General features: G+C 42.6%; 2 protein-coding genes across 8 annotated transcripts in view; both read right to left on the reverse strand.

Annotated features, from left to right (window-relative positions):
- Positions 1–303: 303 nt before the first annotated feature.
- macir (macrophage immunometabolism regulator) lies at positions 304–6673 on the reverse strand. Of its 2 annotated transcripts, none has more exons than XM_052050154.1 (2): positions 6428–6673; positions 304–2565 (listed from the first exon to the last, which is right to left on the reverse strand). In XM_052050154.1, exon 2 carries the CDS (start codon positions 2548–2550, stop codon positions 1909–1911), a length of 642 nt encoding a protein of 213 aa, XP_051906114.1. In that variant the 5' UTR covers positions 2551–2565; positions 6428–6673; the 3' UTR covers positions 304–1908. The 2 variants fall into 2 exon arrangements, with proteins under 2 accessions (XP_051906114.1, XP_051906115.1); XM_052050155.1 differs by having other exon boundaries at positions 304–2560; positions 6428–6598.
- An 8905-nt stretch (positions 6674–15578) lies between these two features.
- The window catches only part of nrg1 (neuregulin 1), a 44938-nt gene continuing 38088 nt past the window's right edge, over positions 15579–22428 (reverse strand). For 3 of the 6 annotated variants that reach the window (XM_052050087.1, XM_052050086.1, XM_052050089.1), the window contains 4 exons: positions 20842–20944; positions 20001–20127; positions 19778–19899; positions 15579–16725 (listed from right to left, as the gene is read on the reverse strand). In XM_052050087.1, the coding sequence (XP_051906047.1) occupies positions 16086–16725; positions 19778–19899; positions 20001–20127; positions 20842–20944 (992 nt within the window). In that variant the 3' untranslated portion in view covers positions 15579–16085. Of the gene's footprint in view, positions 16726–18095; positions 18297–19777; positions 19900–20000; positions 20128–20841; positions 20945–22428 lie in introns of all 6 variants that reach the window. The other 3 variants (XM_052050090.1, XM_052050091.1, XM_052050088.1) reach the window with 3 other exon arrangements.

Consider the following 22428-nt stretch of genomic DNA (forward strand, 5'->3'; position numbering starts at 1 on the left):
TGGACGAAAATCCACTTCCGTCCTTGCTTAGTTCGTCACTGTCCTCTGAAAAATGGGTGTTCGTCAGACGAGCCATTCTGTCCCAGGGAGGTAATGCCCATCTCTGCTGAACACAGCTGACACGATTGCCTGCCAAAAGCAGCCTATGAATAAGGAGCGCTGATGTCTTCATTCCTTATTTCACTTTTAGTTTTTTTGTTTTTTTTAATGAAAGCCACCACCTTTGTCAGCCGGCTCGAAAATAATCTTTGCTGAATCTACAAAGTCAGTCATTTCTATCAAGTAAAACACATGACTACAGGATTCCCTGTCATCTTGGATTGCGATAAGCTTTAATTAGTACTATAACAGTCATTGGTTCACATCAAGTGGACAGTACATGTGATTGGAAACAACAGAGAGAGAAGAGGTGAGTTTATACACAATACACACTACAGTTTGGTTTGTACACCCTTTGAATGTATTGTCATTTGTCAATTAATATAATGTCCATGAGTTATTTGAATTTAAAAAAAAATTGGATGACTTATATTGCATATCACATCCCGGGCTGGAGATGATCTGTTATAATGCAAATAATAATGGTTCCATTTCAAAGTAAAACAATAAAATATGCAGAAAAACAACACAAAACCTCAAAAGGTGTACAAAAACTTTATTTCTCCAAGACTGAAGGTGTCCCCATGGCTGGCCAAAGTTAAATAAAGCAGCAAAGTGTGCGATTTTTGGTGCTGACACACGCACACAAACCCACACACACACACAAAAAAAGATTCACAACTGTTCTTGACTGCAGTGCCATCAGGGACAGAAAACGTATTTTCTGTTCAGTTTTAAAAACGAAGAAACCCCAGTCATGAAACGTACATCATTTTACCTGCGCTGGGCCAGTGATAAATAATGCACATTCAAACATTGTATTTCCCCACCATATTTGCAAGCAAAGTGCTAAGTACTAAACAGATATGCAGATCTTGAAGTGGTTTTGCACTTAAATATGCCCGATTTTGATTATCTCCAGCATGTAAAATGAATCCAGTCCCATGAGTATTGTGAATTTTCACCATTTTAACTGTATGGAACAACAGCGCGGTATCATGACATTTGCGAAGAAAAAAAATTCATTCTAAACCTCAGCTGAGGCTCAAGTGAGGCGTCAGCATTCTGATTTAAATTGATCAATCAATTCATTGTGGATATCTTTTTGAGGAGTAGCGGTCTTTTTTTTATGCACAACATTCAAGCGATGATTAGGTGAATGAATTTGATATTTAAATTTGCCTTTGTAAACAGATTCTTAATCGTGTACCACAAAATCTTCAAAACGTGTACATAACCGGGGAAGTGCTTTAACCCTTTCAGGGACGGCGGTTACTACAGTGGACAGTTTATCGTGTGATCAGGTTACAGGGTGCATGAAAGGGGTAGTAACACAACTATTAAATTGACACGATGAAATAAACAATGTCTCTAAAACAAAACGAAGACAAGCAATAGCTCATGTTAATTTGAGGGTCGTCCCTCTGGGTCATATTCAAAGAAAAATCACACCACTTTTGAGAGATCACATTAGGCAGTTAAACTGGCATGATTGTAATTTAAAGCTGATACAACGTGATATGTGCATGCATCAGCCATAATCAATACAGTAGGTAAAACCAGTTATTGCTAAGATATCATTCACATTTTGACCTCCACCATCTCAAAACAGTGCGAGTACCTGTACTTAAAAAGGGTTCTCTTTCAATGTTACGTGTTCAGTGCAGGGTTTAATCCCAGTTAATAAGAGAGCACGATTATCAGGCCGTCTTGTCAGAGAACTGTTCCTAATCCGAGCGCACATAGAAGAGCACCCACATCCCCCGAGCGGTGTGAAAGGCGCCTAAATGATGTCATCTTCTGTGCATTTTAAGTTTTGTTTCGAGTGAACATACACTCTCCCCGCAAGGTGAGGTGCTGCAGTTGGTATTGTAACACCTCAGTGTCCGATGATTCTTTGATCGTGATTTTGTCGAGATTAAGGTAGTCCAAAGACTTGGACTGGGTCCTCTTCCCTTTAAGGCGACACAGGGGTAGCGGTGCGTGTACGCCCCTCCCGTGATCCCCTGTCGTCATGGACCTGAGGGAGGTGTCACTCGAACTGGGCATGCGCCGCCTTCGCCGACCGTTAGCAGCAGGAATGTCATAAGGCTGGTAGTAGCGATTTTTGGCTTTAAAGATTCTTGACGAGCGGTGGATGCCCAAATCTAAAGATTTGGAGGCACCTGTCTGGATGGGGCCGTGCCCAGCCTCTGACAACAAACTCTTCTCGGGGGAGCTTTCCGACCATTTGTGCGCCAGTTTGAGCAGCTCCTCGCCTGTTGTGAAGCCCACCAGGTAGTTTGAGTCCATATGGAGGATCTGGTATCCTGCTACAGTACCTCTTATGGGGGAGCATGGCGTGCTGGCACAACGAGGTCTTTCCGCCTCCGCTTTCAACGAAGCTTTGATCTCAGCTGCGGGTAGAATGGAAACGTGAGCCCTCGACACTCCGCTGAGATCCACTTCCATCGTTACAGACCTGTACTGGGGGATGAAATGGAGACAAATATACTTCAATTTAAGGTATTCGGGGAAACTTGGCAGTTGGGGATTCGACATGAGACACCAGTGGAAGACTAAAACATTCCTTTTGCTTTGTCGAAGCCTTAGCTATTATTGGGCATTGCGTATCGAAATGTGATTGGAACCGAAACTCATGATCTCATCAAACTCACTGATTCTCCCGGAATCTATGCCATTTTAAAATTTCATTTCCTTATTTCGGTGACTGGTCCGCTGACCACCAATGAATAAGCAGCAGTAAATGCGCGTGTGCGGGCAATGCTAAGGCAACAATCAAAAGTTTGGCTGAAACTAAAATTCAACTCAGAAGGCACAGTATGCCGCGTTAGGTTCATGTCGCAATTAGAAGCATACGCATGTTTTGCATGCGGCTCCAACGCTGAGTATTGTCGAATGCCCAACAGAAGAAGAAGCCGCTTGAATCAACGAAGAAGTGAATGCCGGGACAGATGTTCAACATGATTACACCGGCATTTAACCATTTTTTTCATTTAATTAAAGACACGCCACATCTCAATAAATAACATGCACACCATAAATAGATTTTTTTTTTACCTAATATTTTTTTTCGACGTCATTCACAAACGAAACAGCTTTTAAGATTGTGATCAGACGATTAAGGGTGCAGACGCGGAACTTGTATGCGACAGCTTCTGCCTTAAGCGGCGGAGTGATGTCACTAATTTTCAGATCGCAGCAATGCATTATGCACGCTGTGCACATCCACTCGTCCATGCCAAGGCCGTTCGTATATCGAAAATAGAGGTGTTTTTTCGGTGAAAAGTTTGTGCTAAACTCCACTGGACACAAAAACATGTGCAAAAGCGTGCAGTCCTTCAAAATTAGTTTTACTAACAGATATTTTATCATTTATCTTTAATGCATTTGATACTTTTTTGTGTTTTGATTAGGTAAAAAAACTATTTAAAAAATGGTGTGTGTGTGTGTGGTGTCCGTCCCTTATTCAGCTCTGGTCCTCTACCAGAGGCCAGGAAGCTTGAGGGTTCTGCGCAGTATCCTTGCTGTTCCCAGCACTGCACATTTCTGGACTGAGATGTCCGATGTTGTTCCCGGGATCTGTTGCAACCACTCATCTAGTTTGGGGGTCACTGCCCCGAGTGCTCCGACCACCACAGGCACGTCTGTCACCTTTACCTTCCAGGCTCTCTCCAGCTCCTCTCTGAGCCCTTGGTATTTCTCGAGTTTCTCGTGTTCCTTCTTTCTGATGTTTCCATCACGTGGGACCGCTACATCCACTATAAGGGCTTTCCTCTGCCCTTTATTTATGATCACGATATGTGGTCGGTTCGCCATTACAATCTTGTCAGTCTGGATCTGGAAGTCCCACAGGATCTTCGCTCTGTCATTATTCACCACCTTCAGAGGTGTTTCCCATTTTGACCTTGGGGTTTCCAGTCCATTCTCCGCACAGATGTTTCGGTAGACTATGCCAGCCACCTGGTTATGGCGTTCCCTGCCAGCATCTTACACCCTGCAGTTATGTGTTGGATCGTCTCAGGTGCCTTTTTGCACAACCTACACCTTGGGTCTTGTCTGGTGTGGTATATCTGGGCCTCAATGGCTCTGGTGCTCAGGGCCTGCTCCTGAGCAGCCAGGATGAGTGCCTCAGTGCTGTCAGGCCAGCCCTCTCTAGCCACTGATAGGACTTCTTGAGATCGGCCACTTCAGTTATGGTCCGGTGGTACATCCCGTGTAGGGGCTTGTCCTCCCATGATGGTCCCTCTTCCAGCGCCTCATTTTCTGTTCCCCATTGTCTGAGACATTCTCTGAGTACGTCATCCGTTGGAGCCTTCTCCTTGATGTATTCATGGAGCTTGGATGTTTCATCCTGGACAGTGGCTTTCACACTCACTAGTCCCCGGCCTCCTTCCTTTCGGCTTGCGTACAGTCTCAGGGTGCTGGATTTGGGATGGAACCCTCCATGCATGGTTAGGAGCTTTTCGGGTCTTAACGTCCGTTGTGTGAGAGATTATGTGTGAATAACTGCTCCAAGTGAAAAATGTTCATGTAAAATTGAAAATCAAAATTGTTATTTCAGTAAATATTTGCATTTGGCACATAGAAAACTGATTCATGATTCCATGTTGATGAGAGCATTAAAATGGGTGAAAAATAGGACAAAAAATGTAAAAGCAAATTCAGAAACGATAGAAAATGTGTGAGTAATCACGATTAATTTTTTAGTCCATTTGAGTTAATTATGACAGTTGCATTTTTAATTAGATTACATATTTTAATCGTTTGACAGCTCTAGTTATTTTTAATATTTTCATTTTAATTTTCAGATTCTGAAAGGTGTCTCACAATATTGCCAGTGTTTGCATTTTTAAATCATAATTTCGACTAAGAAATCACAATGTCCTAGCACTGGCGGGCTACTCATTTAGTCCTCATGGGCACACTGGTTGCCCTTGGGGCACCACATTGGTGACCCCTGCTATAGACGAATTCACTATTTTTAAATTTCGCATACTAATGAAGGGAAAACAAAACATTTTGGATAAAGTTTAAATAAAGTCAACCAAAAATACAATTGTTTTTTTTTTTGGTTTTCTTTAGCACAGTGCAGTTCAAGTATTTCTTTCTGTATTTATAGATTTTTTTGTTGTTGTTTTAGTGCAATTCTGCACTGTGCGTAGTTTATGGTTTCCTTTTGAAATGCACTAATCATTTACGGAAAAACAAATTTAAAGGCCAGTATAGCCTTCAATTGAACTTTAGCACCCTCATTTATAATCGTGGCAGGAAAGCTGCAAAGTTTAATCAAAGTTCAATGTACTACCATATGAATTATCTTCAAGCTGTACTGTCCGGTTGTAGTAGATGAGCTGCTTTCTGATGCGATATGCCATGATTTACATATGATTCGATTAGTTGACTAATCATGACTACTCTTGGTGATTAGTCGATGAGCAAAATAATAATTTGTAGCAGCTCTTGTATCCACAGGTGTGATTGTCATTTCGTGATGTGGTGTGAGATTTTGTTTTCGAATGTAAAATATGTGATTTGTTGGAAAACACTGCACTCATGTTGTTCCCAAACGACATACAGTACACACTAGGCTGCAATTGTATAAAATGGCAATTGCTATGATATGTAATGATGTATCAACGAACTGATGCGTAGTTCTTTTCTTCTGATTTTAGGTTTGAAACAGAGAGTGAAGAGATTCTGTTGGATTCGCAGCAAACCGGAATGTTTCTCTGGAAAAGCAGTAGGCATCCTTCGAACTGTTGGCATCGCTGCATTGCCACGGTTACATTGTTGAAAACCAGCCTAAACCAGCGAGACCGAGAGAGAGGTGGGCTGCAAACTGCAGGGGCACGCTATGGCGCGGTGGCGTCAGCAATTGGACAGGGGCAAACCCGTGAAAATAGAAAACCACAAGTGCCTGGATTATAACAAGAATCATCGTGTAAATTATACACCAACACGGGACCATTAAATCAGAATGCTAAGCGACATGACACGTTTATTGTAATACGTGTTGTCGGACAATTAAAAGGCCCGGTATGTCCCGATCACCGGTTAACGAATCGGTAAAGCCACAAAATATTAAAAACACAACTAACAAACGTCATCAATAATCGCTACGCGTGGATGGTCTTGTAAACGTAATTATGTAACGCAAGTGCAGTGTAAATCGAGAGCGGAGTCAGATTTGAGCGCCTTTTACACGCTAGTAATAAACTGCATTCCTGTCATTTTCGGAACTTAATCTACATCGTAATCCATAGTGTGATACCTGGGTAAGGAGACGTGAAAACTGACAGAAAATTCAAGAAAATAAAGCACAAACCTGTTTGGCAGCAGTAAGTAGGATGCAGCCTCTCCCTCTTGTGTGGCCTTCGCTCCCGCACTCACCCGCAACAGGAGGAGCACTTCCTGTTTGGATTCATCACAACAAAGCTCCAAACGTGAGCAAGTGAATGCTGGGTTTCGAGCGTTTGCACTAACGTCGTGCGTAGATATCGTGTCAGTATATATTCTTGTACACTTAAAATTATTTAGCAATAATTCATATTAGTTGAATACTTACACGGGTCATTCCAGAATTGGAAGGCATTTTATGTCCCACCCATCAAATTCGACGTAATCCATATATAAAATACTAAAACATGAAGCTTCTGGGTAAATTTACTCGTCGTGAGACCATATCTAAAAAAAAAAATAAAAAAAAACAAGACAAAAGAATGAAACCTACGATGCCCCCTTTTTTTCATCTTTTTTTTCTTTTTGAGCATTGGCTTTTTATTTTTTTTAGCATTGGCAGGTTGTGATATCTCAATCTATAACCTATGGGTCAAGAAACAACCACCCTCTACCACGGGGCCAATTTTAAAAGCCAAATAACAGCATATTTGAGTTTTCCCGCGCGGTTATATGGCTTTTCAAAACCCGAATACCACCAATATCCGGGTGGTATTTTAAGCTTTCAACAGTCAACTATAGGCATATGTAATTGTATAATGTGGTCTCTTTTTTCAAACAAAGAGTAAGATGCATGACAAATGGATCCGGGAAAGAGTCACAATGAGCAGCCACTTCGGCCCAGGTGCTGGCCTACCCAGCGACAGACCATTATTCAGCGGCTGTTTGTCAGATCCTCACTTCTGAGGACTGCCTATTGAACCTTTCCCACACAAAAAATGGATTGGTCGGGATATTAATTCTTCAAATCGTCTAAAATTCACATTCAAACTGGCTGGATAGGCCAGAGTTGAAAGTGAATCAAACCGCTAGCTAAATAATAGCATAATATTACTGTTAATGTACTACCATGAGTGCCGTCAAGCACATACTTTATATACATAAAAAAAAAAATCCTCGTCTCGTCCCCTCGTGTGGTGTCCGTCCTTCATTCAGCTCGGGTCCTCTAACAGAGGTCGGGAAGCTTGAGGGTTCTGCGCAGTATCCTTGCTGTTCCCGGGATCTGTTGCAACCGCTCATCTAGTTTGGGGGTCACTGCCCCGAGTGCTCCGACCACCACAGGCACGACTGTCACCTTTACCTTCCAGGCTCTCTCCAGCTCCTTTCTGAGCCCTTGGTATTTCTCGAGTTTCTCGTGTTCCTTCTTTCTGATGTTTCCATCACTTGTATAAGGTGAACAGGACCCTAAGAGCCTTCGTTGCGAACTCGATGACAGTGTTGTGTCCAAGGACCGGCAACCCGAGGTCAAGGCCAAGGACCAAGGACTGATTTTGAAACTGAGTCCTAGCCAAGGACATGTATAAAACAATGCTATCATACCACTTGGCAGGTCTTCATGATTTGCAACACCCCTCCATCATAACCCCTTGCACTCCCTAACGCTTGAATGAAGTGTTTTTATTCAAAGAGTAGAACAGTCAGGGTATGTGTTATTTATACTGAGAAAAACAAATATAAAAGCATATGATATACATTTATGAATGAATGTTTTAGTGCAGTAGTTTCTTAATATGAAGTAAAGCAACACTCAACAGACATGACGTGGCACGGAGCACAAGTTGATAAATTACTTTGCATAGAAATCAATCACTGACTGCAGAAAAAGCGGTAATCTCTCAGTGATAATTTTACAGTTTACCGGCAGCGAGTCCCAGGGACTCGCTGAACAGAAAAGTACGAGTGCCATTATGGATTGAGAGAGTCCCAAATTTCGAATTCTGAAAGGGTCTTCTTATTAGATTGCAATAACACAAACAACAACATGTACATACAATGATCAACAAATGCTGCAAAAATTTAAATAATTCAGGAGCAGGCCTGAGGATTTCGGAAATTCATGGTAACCGTTTTTCGGTTCCGTCGGATTACCCAATGGGAAACCACGATTACAAATGTTGGGTTCCGTAAACGTTCATCATGGGAACCCATTTTTCTATTTTGACTGATATTGATAATCAAGAATTCCGAAACTCAAAAGGATAATGTTTAAAGGGTCAATGTTTGAAAACATTGCATTAACAATGAACATTACATCAGCAGGTGTGTACTCCAGGTTTATTCCAAAAAATAAATGGATCAGCGGCCCGGTACACCAGCCTAAACCAGCGAGACCGAGAGAGAGGTGGGCTGCAAACTGCAGGGGCACGCTATGGCGCGGTGGCGTCACAATTGGACAGGGGCAAACCCGTGAAAATAGAAAACCACAAGTGCCTGGATTATAACAAGAATCATCGTGTAAATTATACACCAACACGGGACCATTAAATCAGAATGCTAAGCGACATGACACGTTTATTGTAATACGTGTTGTCGGACAATTAAAAGGCCCGGTATGTCCCGATCACCGGTTAACGAATCGGTAAAGCCACAAAATATTAAAAACACAACTAACAAACGTCATCAATAATTGCTACGCGTTGATGGTCTTGTAAACGTAATTATGTGGTTAGCACGTCGGCTTCACAGTGCAGAGGTACCGGGTTCGATTCCAGCTCCGGCCTCCCTGTGTGGAGTTTGCATGTTCTCCCCGGGCCTGCGTGTGTTTTCTCCGGGTGCTCCGGTTTCCTCCCACATTCCAAAAACATGCGTGGCAGGCTGATTGAACACTCTAGATTGTCCCTAGGTGTGAGTGTGAGTGCGAATGGTTGTTCGTCTCTGTGTGCCCTGCGATTGGCTGGCAACCGATTCAGGGTGTCCCCCGCCTACTGCCCGGAGACAGCTGGGATAGGCTCCAGCACCCCCCACGACCCTAGTGAGGATCAAGCGGTTAGGAAGATGAATGAATGAATGAATGAATGAATAAATGGATCAAAAACTGGTGTACTCATGTGGCATCATCAGACTGGTAATCATTAATACGGGTTAGTATTGATGTGGCTTGACATCGTCTTCCCAAGACGATGCATGTGTAATCTACGATTAATTTGACAAAAGAATTTAACACACGTCATCATGAGTTCGACCAACAGTTAACATTAGCATTACTACACCTTGTGACGAATGTTTTATTCATAAAGTTACCATGCTACAACCAGTAAATTATAGAATAAACAAAATTGTTTCATAAAATTTTTCACAGCGATTAGCCTACAAATTTAATGGCCAATTTGCCTCGTAATTGTGTCCTCGCGTCGTATTTCGCTCTCGCGTTCTGTGCATACGTCACAGGTGAGTTTAGTGATACGCCCTTTGGACGATTCATACGAAAAATCAGACAAGCATTCCCATTTATTAAATATCGTTATTAGTAGACCTTGGTGAGTTTTTTTTGCCGCCATCGCAAACTTTCATCCGCGCAATTCCTCAGTTTGCGGACTAAAATAACAACCCGCATGCTCACATAACGTCATCTGTTGTGTCAACCCCCCAACACTGAAAACAAAACAAAACAAAACGAAAGTAAATTAGAAGAAACACACTCACACACCACACCACATCACAAACACACATACAGGCGCAGTGAAATCGCGTGGATCACACAGTCAATTCAAGTGTGGTGACTTTTATAATTAAACTATTTTTCGGTACCGTGAAAATGACGCCACGGAAACAACACTCTACCGGTAACAATTGTTACTGTGAAATCCTCAGGCTTGCCGTAGTTTTGTTTGTTTGTTTGTTTTGCCTGAGAATTTTCCTTGCATCCCAAAAAGGCACATTGTTTGGAACTGTGCGTCCCGTGGGAAAATTATGCGTCTAGAACGCGGGACGCAGAGGTAACAAAATGGCTGAATCTCTAACCATTCTCTGAGTACTACTATTATTACCACTAGTACTACATTAATTAATACCTTCAACTTCACAATAATAATAATAAATAATTAAATCAACCAAGATTTTAAACTATGTATTAACAATATTCATTATTCCAAACATGAGAAAGCATTCAGCAAACATAACTGGAATCGAGCAAAAGGACTCCAAATCCCAACGACCAAACACGGAAGGGAAGTGCCATTATTGACTCCAGCTGTAACGCAAATTACTTGGTTCAAACAAACATTCTAGTGCGACCACACAAATGTGACGACTGCGCAAAAATAACTAAATAAAGTACACCACTGTTACAGAAAGGCTTCACACACTATTTATACTGCCGATCGCGAAAGCAACAAACCGTGATTGAAACTAACTGTGATGCCGCTCTTTAGAAGTTGCGCTAACTATCACCTGTCAGTGGCAGACCCGCACCCTCTTAAAGCGGTAGAGTTAATCCATCATTATGGTTTTCCTTTAATTGAATTTATTCGATTCCTTTGTGATTTTTGCGGTCCTCATGCAAGGGATTCTAGGCTCTAATCCCTCATTGTGTCCGAGGACCGGCTATCCAGGGCCGGCTATCCAGGGCCAAGCGGCTATCCAAGGCCAAGGTCTTGACTCCCGAGGCCAAGGACCAAGGACTTGACAACAAGGCCAAGGACCAAGGACCGCCTCTCGGTCCTCGAGCCGGTCCTCGAGGCCAAGGACCGGCTCGAGGAACATATCTCTGCTCGATGAGGATGTGGAAAACCACACTTGAAGCCAATGGCAAGCCACTTACCCAAGTGTCCATCAAATGTGGCATACACCAAGGTGATGCACTCTCCCCACTGCTGTTCTGCATAGGACTGAACCCCCTAAGCCAAGTAATCACCAAGACAGGCTATGGATACCGCCTCAGAAATGGAGCTACAATCAGTCACCTCCTCTACATGGATGACATAAAGCTGTATGCTAAGAGCAAAAGGGACATAGACTCCCTGATCCACACAACCAGGATCTACAGCAGCGGCATCGGAATGTCATTCGGGCTTGAGAAATGTAGTCGGATGGTGACTAAGAGATGAAAGGTAGTCCGCACTGAAGCGGTCTCACTCCCTAAAGGAACAATAGCAGACATTGAGGACAGGTACAAGTACCTCGGTATACCACAAGCCAATGGCAACCTCGAACTGGCAACAAGGAAAGCGGCTACGGCCAAATACCTCCAGCGAGTGAGGCAAGTCCTAAGAAGCCAGCTCAATGGCAAGAATAAGACTCGGGCAATAAACAGCTATGCCCTGCCAGTGATCAGATACCTTGCAGGAATAATAAGGTAGCCAAAGGAAGAGATTCAGACCACGGACGTTAAGACCCAGCACCCTGAGACTGTACGCAAGTCGAAAGGAAGGAGGCCGGGGACCAGTGAGTGTGAGAGCCACTGTCCAGGATGAAACATCCAAGCTCCATGAATACATCAAGGAGAAGGCTCCAATGGATGACGTAGTCAGAGAATGTCTCAGACAATGGGGAACAGAGGATGAGGCGCTGGAAGAGGGACCATCATGGGAGGACAAGCCCCTACACGGGATGTACCACCAGACCATAATTGAAGTGGCCGATCTCAAGAAGTCCTATCAGTGGCTAGAGAGGGCTGGCCTGACAGCACAGAGGTACTCCTCCTGGCTGCTCAGGAGCAGGCCCTCAGCACCAGAGCCATTGAGGCCCAGATATACCACACCAGACAAGACCCAAGTTGTAGGTTGTGCAAAGAGGTACCTGAGACGATCCAACACATAACTGCAGGGTGTAAGATGCTGGCAGGGAAAGCCTACATGGAACAAGGTGGCTGCCATAGTCTACCGAAACATCTGTGCGGAGTATGGACTGGAAACCCCAAGGTCAAAATGGGAAACACCTCTGAAGGTGGTGAATAATGACAGAGCGAAGATCCTGTGGGACTTCCAGATCCAGACTGACAAGATGGTAGTGGCGAACCAACCAGATATTGTGATCATAGATAAAGGGCAGAGGAAAGCCGTTGTAGTGGATGTAGCGGTCCCAAGTGATGGAAACATCAGAAAGAAGGAACACGAGAAACTTAAGAAATACCAAGGGCTCAGAGAGGAGCTGGAGAGAGCCTGGAAGGTAAAGGTGACAGTCGTGCCTGTGGTGGTCGGAGCACTCGGGGCAGTGACACCCGAACTAGATGAGTGGTTGCAACAGATCCCAGGAACAACATCGGATTTCTCAGTCCAGAAATGTGAAGTGCTGGGAACAGCAAGGATACTGCGCAGAACCCTCAAGCTTCCTGGCCTCTGGTGAGGACCCGAGCTGAATGAGGGACGGACACCACCCGAGGGGTGAGACGAGGATTTAAAAAAAAAAAAAAATTATATCCTTTGACTACCATGAAAAAAAATGTAGTCCAATCACATTTATTTTGAAATTCCCCAATCTATGTGAAGTAATTGGTATACTGCAAAATAAATTTTTGAAATTTGTATTTTTGTTTTAAGTTTTGGTGTGTCTTCTACAGTGGACATTGGAACCCAATACAGGGGAAACTGAACTTTATTCTGAAACAGTCCAACAAAAATATCAAAAAGTCAACTTGACAAAGGATATATATATGGAGGTGGGCCGGTGGTCCAGTGGTTAGCGCGTTAACCTCACAGTGCAGAGGTACAGAGGTACCGGGCTTGCATGTTCTCCGAGGGCCTGTGTGGGTTTTCTCCAGTTTCCTCCCACATTCCCAAAAACATGCATGGCAGGTTGATTGAACACTCTAAAACAGGGGTGTCCAAACTTTTTGCTAAGGGGGCCAGATTTTATGTGGTAAAATGTCGGGGGGCCGACCTTGGCTGACATTCTTTACATTGAACAACAATATTGTTCAACAAATTTTAGTAAGCCAGGCTGTTTCACATTTCCATTTTTATTTTAATTTCAACAATCTTAAGAATTTCTTTTGGTTCATTTGAAACGGGTATATCACATGCAACTTCTTATTCACTTGACTTTTTCTTAAACAGAAGTCTCCTGAGTGCAAATTGATTGATTTGAAACATAAAATGGATCACCATGACTTTTCAATAGTCACAAAACCTTTGACTCGAACAACAGGGAAATGAACAAGCAATACACATATCCACAACTGCAAGGATCATTTGAAATATGACATATCAGTCAATATAAACACGGAGTGATGTCTTGTTAACTCGTGAGTGATGCCCTCTAGTGTCTAAATGCTATTACTCATTTAGTGAATGCTATTACTCATTTAGCCACTAGAGGGAAGCAGTACTCTATGAAACATCACTCACCAGTCTACGAGACCTCAGTCAATGCAACACGTGTTCCATTGCGCCCAACCTGCGGGCCAGACGGCACTGATTTTATGACAGGGGCCGAGGGCCGGATGAAATTCGACCGCGGGCCGGATTTGGCCCGCGGGCCGGACTTTGGACATGCCTTCTCTAAAATGTCCCCAAGGTATGATTGTGAGCGTGGATGGTTGTTTGTCTGTGTGTACCCTGCGATTGTCTGGCAACCGGTTCAGGGTGTCCCACGCCGACCGCCCGAAGACAGCTGGGATAGGCTCCAGCACTGCCCGCGACCCTTGTGAGGATAAGCGGATCGGAAAATGGATGGATGGATGATGATTTGATAAAAAAATAAAGTAGAAAATTAAATATCTTGCCTTTGTAATATATTAAATGAAATACAGGTTGAACAGAATTTGCAAATCATTGTACCGTATTCTGTTTTTATTGATGTTAGACACACTGTCCCAACGTCATTGGTTTTGGGTTTGTAGACTGTTAACGCTGGAAGATGGTCACTAATATACTTTACTAAAAATATTCTTACTGTTTTATTATCTATGCAAATAGAAAATAAATTGTCAATTCCTGTTGCCCAATGTGTTTTTATTTGACAGGGTCTAGTATGTTGGGGACATAACCAATACTGTATAGATTCTTGATAAATTCATTTGATGCTTCTATAAACAGATGTATAGGGAAGTTGCTCCCAATGAACATGACTTTATGATTTGTAATTGTGACGTGTTCCTGCATCGAGTTTTTAAATGTGTCTTTATTTGTAACTGGTGTTCTGTGTACACAACTTACAATGACATTTTCCTTTTATTCTCTACCTATCTCCATTTGTTATACATTGAAGCATTCATTCATTCTCGTGTATCTCTAGCAGGGGAAAGAGGAGGGCCTCTCCTCGGGGTCGCACACCTGTTGCTCATGTAATCAAGCCGACTATTTCAGGAGTTCTCTGTCTTAATTTCTCTGTCGGAAAATTTTACTTGCTCACAGCGCTGCTTCCAAGACACGAATTCTTCTCGGCATCCCAAGCTTTCATGTTCTCCGTTTTCCGATTCAGTTGATTTTTGTGAGTGACAGGTTTGGTAATGTACGCCTTTTGAATTTTTCTTACAATTGTCTGATGAGCTATTTCCTTTTATATTTTGTTCCTTATCTTTGCAAGCATTTTTGGTTCACTCATTATTCTGACTTTTGTTATACTTTTTTTGGTCTTGCGGACTGTTTTTTCTGTAATGTATATATTTTTTCCATTCTTTCCGAATTCATATTTCTGGAGTCCAATTGTATTCTAAACTTTCCGGAAGTCTGACACATATTCTACCGCCTTATCATCATAAGTCATGTTCACATACATTGACCAGCACCATTTTGGTTTCTCCCATTCATACACAGTGACTCATATGCAAGTCAAAAATCCATGTCCCTTTCATGGTTAATCCATGTTTCCGATATCGAAACCATATTAAAAGGCAGTTATATTAAAGGACGGTGTCGCTGACGGTGTGGTGGTACACTTGCATGATTTGGGTGCAGGCAAAGGAAATCGAGAGCCTTATATTCATTCAAGTTTCAAACTGTCGATTTTTGCCTTCAAAGATGTACCGTAATCAGCAAAACTGGACCACCGTATTGGATATTTTCAAACAGAAATCTTATGTCATCCTTCAAAATTTGACATTCGTGCATTTTTGATTCAGTGCTGAATTGACATTCAGGTTGAAGGAAACTTGACAAAGGCGGGACCATTGAGAGTATTTCTTAGCAGCCAGAACTCACCGATTACATCTGTATTTTGCTTGCATGTGTGATCTCTACATATTTTGATAACAAATGTTATGTTACAACATATATGAAATCATCCAAATAAGTCCAGCCTGTGGTGCATTTCTATGTTGCATTTCGAACACACTGGACAATGACACTGATGATTGACTGGGCAGCGCTCCAAAGGCTTTATTGACACAAAATCACCTTGTACGGTATTTCTAGGACCGGATGAAGCATGCATTCTGAACTCTGTTACCAAACTAATATATTTGAGTTTCTTTACTTCAAACTATGAGACACAGAAGGCAGCTAGCATGGTATTCTTGATTTAGAAAATTAGGATGGTTGAATAAATGGCCCTGTTTGCATTTGCAGTTCCCTTAAGCATACCTAACAGAAAGGCACCATTGATATTTTTACACGCTACGATATACATTGCTATTTTTTACACACTGCTACATACCTGTGTATGGCACTTCATCTACAAGACATCAACAATTTAGTACATTTTTTTTAATTTATAAAAACTCTATCTTCACTACATCATTAAAATAAAAGTTTTGCTTTTCATTTATCATTGAAAGTGGTTTTTTTTCTTCTTTTTTTTTTTGCCGCAAATAATTTTGTACAAAATAAAGGTTAAGTAGTGATTGTAATTTTTCTAAACAAGCAACTACTTTAAACAGTTCTTGGGTCTTGTTTGGTGGCGGCGCTGGATGACATGAGTTGCAGGTCACCATTTCGTGATGTTGCAGTAGTCCTACTGCTATCCTTGGCCCTTAACAGCAGGGCTTTAGCGTTTTCTATTGAAATGAATGGTGTGTGATCCCCCTTCGTATCCTCTGGTTGGTTGGCCAACATGCGGTCAATACTGAACTCTTTATTATGTGGCACATGACCATTAATAACCGCTGCTTCTTTGATGCTGTGGTTATTGATAATGTTGTTTGTATTCACTAGCTTCTCTGTGGATGCTGAGATCATACGACTAGCTGCAGGAGTGACTGTGACTTGGTACTTATCATTCTTCATAGCACAGAGCGGGCTAGGTGGCAAGCTATGTGCTTCCTGGCCATGGTTGTAATGTGCGGAGGTCCTCTTTAGTTCATCTCGGCTTAAGGACTTGGGTGGTTGATGTGCCTTTGACAGCAGGAGGGGGCGCTTCTCCTCAGCAGAGGGGCTTAAAGCCACAGAGGGGACCGAGATGGCTTGGCTGGAAAGAGTGGCTGACATCTCTGAGGGAGGAGAGCTTGGAGTTGCAGGAGGGCTGCAGGAAACTGTAGACAGATGAGGCAGTATTTTCTCATCTGATTGACGCCTATAACAAACATACACAGACACAAAAAAGACAAGAACAGATTAGGACTGCCAAGATTAGTCGACTCGTCACGACAACATCGTGTATCTGGTCCACTGGGAGGGCTATGGACCAAAGGAGTGGCAGTGGATCCCCCATTCCAGGATCTCCATCCGTTCCACTCTTCTCACCCATCGAAACCAGGTAGTCCGCCAGGAGGCATCCGTTTATTCTTCTTGCTCATGGCTCTGCCACAAAGTCTTGGATTCTTGTAGACGTTCCATGTTTCATGCCCTTCGTTTTTTGGCCTCGCCATGTTTTTTGTACTCACCTGTGTAAGATTTTTTAAAATTGTAAATAATTTGTCACGTTTTTGTTATCATACACATTTTGGGGTTTTCTTGTCTATTTATTGACAAGGTCTTTCTGTCTATATTTTGTCCTTGCCTTTCCAAGTGTTTTGGGTGGTTTCATTTTCCGGGTCTTTTACCAGTGTCCTTTGTTGTACTTTGTTGGTCTTGCGACCTGTTTTTTTGTCAATACTTTCGGAGTTCACATTTCTGGAGTCCAATTCTGTCCGGAAACCCTTACATATGAATGAAAAACTGCATTAACCTATTGCACATTTCAGGGGAAGGGGGTGCAAATAGGCTAAGCGGGTTTAAGAACAGAATTCATATTTTTAAGATAATATATCCTTTATTTGTCTCACACTGGGGATTTAAATAGTATACATGGATTACGACAGTTAGTCTAAGATTTGACAAATGAACTCTTTTAGCCACTCTAACTGTGTTCTGCAATCTTCCAGAATTTGATGAGACCTGCAGCTGTGTACTTGAAATTCGGCAGGGTTGTGAACAACGACAACGACACTCTTCTCTGTGGTGCATCAACTTTAGAAGACATACAGTAATACATATTTATTTTCACTTTACAGGGACTTCAAATGTACATTGTGTAGGATTGTAATAGCCATCCAACCGTCCATTTGCTATACTAAATATGCTCATTAGGTTAGCGTGTGGGGAGCTTATCCTAGCCGACTTCTGATGCGAAGCAAGATACACCCTTGATGGGATGCTAGCAAATGACAGGTTACATTTGCTGTAGACAAACAACCATTTCTACTCACATTCATCATAAAGGACAATTTAGTTTAGAGCCTCCACACAGGAAAGGCTGGGCCTAGATTCAAACCCATGACCTCCGCACTGTGAAGCACACATGCTAACCTAACCACTCTGCTGCTGGGATTCAAACATTTTTTTTCTTCTCATTTTTGAATGCTTTGCACTTCGATTTTTCTTGTATGCTTCGTCTGGAAAGTCTTGGAATTGTTGTTGGTCTGACTGGTTCTTGGTGACGCAAAGTTGAAATTAATTAGTTACCTCATACTTTAAGGCACTTCCCTGTTGGAGTCGGATATGTCTCTGCTCTTCTTTGAATGAGCACTTAGGTCTTTGATGCCACCAGTGGCATTCAGCCGACCCCTACGGGCTTGTGTAGCATGCTGGCTATTCTCCATCAATGACATCATGGAGACAGAGTCAGTGTCAGACACAACACTGTTGCTCCAGTCATTACTCCAGCTGTGGAGACAGGGAGGGGGACGTTTATATGGAGACAGTTCTCAGACAGGCTTCTTTAAAACGATGACAAATGTTTTGGAAGTCAAATTCAGGGATTGTCATATAAGGTGGTGAAACAAAATACTAAGTTAAGGTTACTGTTGTTTGTTCCGGGGTCAGTTTCATGAGTTGTTCTTTTTTAAAATGTTTTATATATATATAATTTTGTAGGACCAGTTATTTCACCAACTGTTGCTCATTGTTTTTTGTTTGTTTGTTTTGTTTTGTTATTTTAAACAAACGTCTTCAAATGTGTTTGCATCTGTCCATATACCACACAAGCTCTTAAGGGTCGAGACTAGAATGTCAATAATCTTTGAATTCATCATTTAGGCACACACAAACTGAAATTTGTTGAAGTTTTCAGATTTCAAAAGATTCATCCAATGGTTCGAGCATCTCCTGTCAACAGATCCTATTTCAAGTAAGACGATACTTCATATCGCATTCTGCAAAATAATCTTGAAAAAGACCAATGTTCAATAAACAAACAAAACGAAAAAAAAAGACCCTTTCTAGTTAGCATGTTACTCTTCTACCAGTCCTAGAGCAAGCCAAACCCATGTTTAATATGAGGGTGTTCCATATGCACCACTTGCCAGAAAATCTTCAAGCTCACACAAATTTGTGGTGATAACTTCAGGCCCCTGAGATAATCAAGTGTCAAGAATGACAGAGTCACAGGGGCCCGATTTGAGGCAGCGTTGTCAATTTTTCTCCCACTACCAACAAAGCCACCACGGGCACGCTGCAACATCCAGTAAGTAATTTTTCATGGACAAGGATTAAGGTCACATCGTTTGTAACAAACAATCGACGGTATTTTCACCAAATAATTCAATCATTAGCTCGGTCAAATCTTAATCATAGTTTTAAACCACAGTTGTCAAACTCAAGGCCCAGGTGCCACATCTGGCTCATCACGTCATTTTATGTGGCCCGCGAAAGCAAATCATCTGAGTCAATTTCCATGATATTTGCTAAAATCTGTACTGAAATGTCAAATGTTTTGCTGTCATAATGGCAGGAAAATGTAATTCCAAAGTGGCCCACGACAAAAATGAATTTGACACCCCTGTTTTAAACCCCTAAAGTGCTAAAACGGCAACACATTGGAGCTGTCCCAACATCTTAAAATCGCTTCCATGGATGCATGTGAAGAAAATGGTTCTTTGTGTGGTGTAATGTCTAAAAAAACAAAAATGAATACAGTGATTTTACCTGGGGAATAAAATGCGTCATTCATTTCTTTTGCAGCTTTTTTCAAGAGACAAACAGTCTACCACAGCAGAAGCAGCGTATCATCGGATGAGTATGAGCCAATAATAGCTGTAAATTTAACAATCAGACTGAAATGGGAGTGGTTCTGAAATGAAGACATTGGTACTCGCAACCTCCACATATGACGCCAGTGCCAACATTTTATTTGAAGTCTCCCTTACCTTTGGCTGGAGATGTTGCTGAGAGTGGTAGGTTGTTGTGTGGATAAGGCATATTTGCTTGTGGAGAATGTTGTCTCTGTCTCTTTCTCAGCTGCGTGTTGGATCGCTGTCCCATTACACTGCTTTCCAAAAAGTTGTTTTTAAAAAGATGAAAAGTAAGTGATTAGTGTTAACCATAGTATAGTCTTCCCATTTGAAGCATGACATGACAGTTGAAGCATACATTGGCCTGCTGCAAATCCTGGAGAGGCAAATTGGAAACCTGGCGTCGGCTGGCTGATTTTGCCATCTTGTTCCTCTTAGTTCTCAGGTTCTGCCTGAGACGGTCGTGGAGCTTTTTCCTCTGCTTCCTGTTTTAGAAGAAACGTACTCAATTTTGGGGCTACTCAGATCACATCAAGTATAATTTAATCAGCGACCCTTAAAATCAATAGAGTTATTTTTTTACTGTGGCAGCGGTCGCTTAATGCATACAGCATGTGGTTGGAAATACCCACCCACAGCGCACTGTAGTTAGAGCGTCCAAAAGTAAACGGAAATCCATGTCGTCTTCAATAGAATATTGGGCTAACTGATTGCAGAATAAATGCTAGAATTGGTTTCGTGATCCAATTAATGATACAGTATTTACGTTCTGTACCAGATTAGCTTGCATAGATTTTCAGTCACTAATGGACACTATAATTCAAAGGTGTCAAACTCAAGGCCGGGGGGCCAGATCTGGCCCGCCATATCATTTTATGTGGCCCACGAAAGCAAGATGTCAACTTTCACGATGCTTCCTAAAATCACTGCCAAAATTTCAGATTCTCATTTGTAATAAATAAGAGTGATACTGTAAGCATTTTCTTGTTATCAACCCCCTCATTACAGTATCTTAAACAATAGGCGAATAAGCCGTGATTCTTGACTTCTTTATATGGTTTCAGTCGTAACGGCCCTCCAAGGGAAACTAACTAAAATCTGGCCCGCAACAAAAAGGAGTTTGACACCCCTGCTATAATTCAATTATTCACCGAAAATTTTAGCTATGCAAAATCATCCATAAAAATCGCATACTGTACTTTGTTTTGCAGTAGGCAACCACACACATGATTCCAACCACTAGGAGGGCAATGCAGATTCCTGTTATTGTTAAAATACGTTTCTGATACAGCTCCTCAGCTTCTGTAAAAGAAGTTAGTATAGTCTTTAAAATTCATGTCAGAGAAACACACAGACGCACACACGCACACACACACACACACACACGCACACACGCACGCACACACACACACACACACACAACTCTCACAGTCGAACTTATGTGTTTTTTATATATATTCTATTTTGCCATGTCATTTTTGTTTTCAATTCATTAATATTTACACGAATGCATAGTTTTATTGTTTTTTTAGGTTAGATCGGTTTTTTTATTAACTATTGGGACCCTTAATGGTGCTCGTAATCAATGAAGTTTTATATATATATATATATATATATATATATATATATATATATATATATATATATATATATATTGCGCGTCTCTCCCTTTTCAAAACGTACCTACTTCACCGCGCCGCTGCACGCCGCCACTGCGCCGCTCAGGCAGTGGCTCACTACGATCGCGCGGGCATCTTAGCGAAAAAATGTTGTCTGCCCACAAGCATTGCAATGAAATTGTTAGTTATTTAGTAGAGCTAAACATCTCTTTATTTTCGCGATAAGCAATGAAGATGAACAAAAAGTTGAACCAAGCAACAACACTTAGGTGGGCCGAAGGCCCACCTTACCAGCCTTACGCAGGAACTAGCTGATGAGTCGCCCGGAGGGCGGCGAACCACCACCTTACCAGCCTTCCGCAGGAACTAGCTGATGAGCCGCCCGGAGGGCGGCGAACCAGCTAGTATATATAAATTAATTCAATCATTCATCTTCCGAGCCGCTTGATCCTCACTAGGGTCGCGGGGGGTGCTGGAGCCTATCCCAGCTGTCTTCGGGCAGTAGGCGGCGGACACACTGAATCAGTTGTCAGCCAATCGCAGGGCACACAGAAACGAACAACCATTCACACTCACACCTAGGGACAATTTAGAGTGTTCAACCAGCCTGCCACGCATGTTTTTGGAATGTGGGAGGAAACCGGAGCACCCGGAGAAGACCCACGCAGGCCCGGGCAGAACATGCAAACTCCACACAGGGAGGCCAGAGCTGGAATCGAACCCGGTACCTCTGCACTGTGAAGCCGACGTGCTAACCACTGGACTACCGGGCCGCCCTTATATATATATATAATATATATATATATATATATATCCATCCATCCATCCGGGGCCGGGTCGCGGGGGCAACAGCTTTAGCAGGGAAGCCCAGACTTCCCTCTCCCTAGCTACTTCTTCCAGCTCTCCCCGGGGGATCCCGAGTCGTTCCCAGGCAAGCTGGGTGACATAGTCTCTCCAGCGTGTCCTGGGTCTTCCTCGGGGTCTCCTCCCGGTGGGACATGACCGGAACACCTCACCGGGGAGGCGCTCAGGAGGCATCCGAATCAGATGCCCAAGCCACCTCATCTGGCTCCTCTCGATGTGGAGGAGAAGCGGCTCGACTCTGAGCCCCTCCCGGATGACTGAGCTTCTCACCTTATCTCTAAGGGAGAGCCCGGACACCCTGCG

Source organism: Hippocampus zosterae, chromosome 18, assembly GCF_025434085.1.
Source record: "Hippocampus zosterae strain Florida chromosome 18, ASM2543408v3, whole genome shotgun sequence".
NCBI classification, from domain to species: Eukaryota; Metazoa; Chordata; class Actinopteri; order Syngnathiformes; family Syngnathidae; genus Hippocampus; species Hippocampus zosterae.

Excerpts from the sequence above, each read along its gene's own strand:
- macir (XM_052050154.1), bottom strand. The coding sequence starts at position 2,550 with ATGGAAGTGGATCTCAGCGGAGTGTCGAGGGCTCACGTTTCCATTCTA.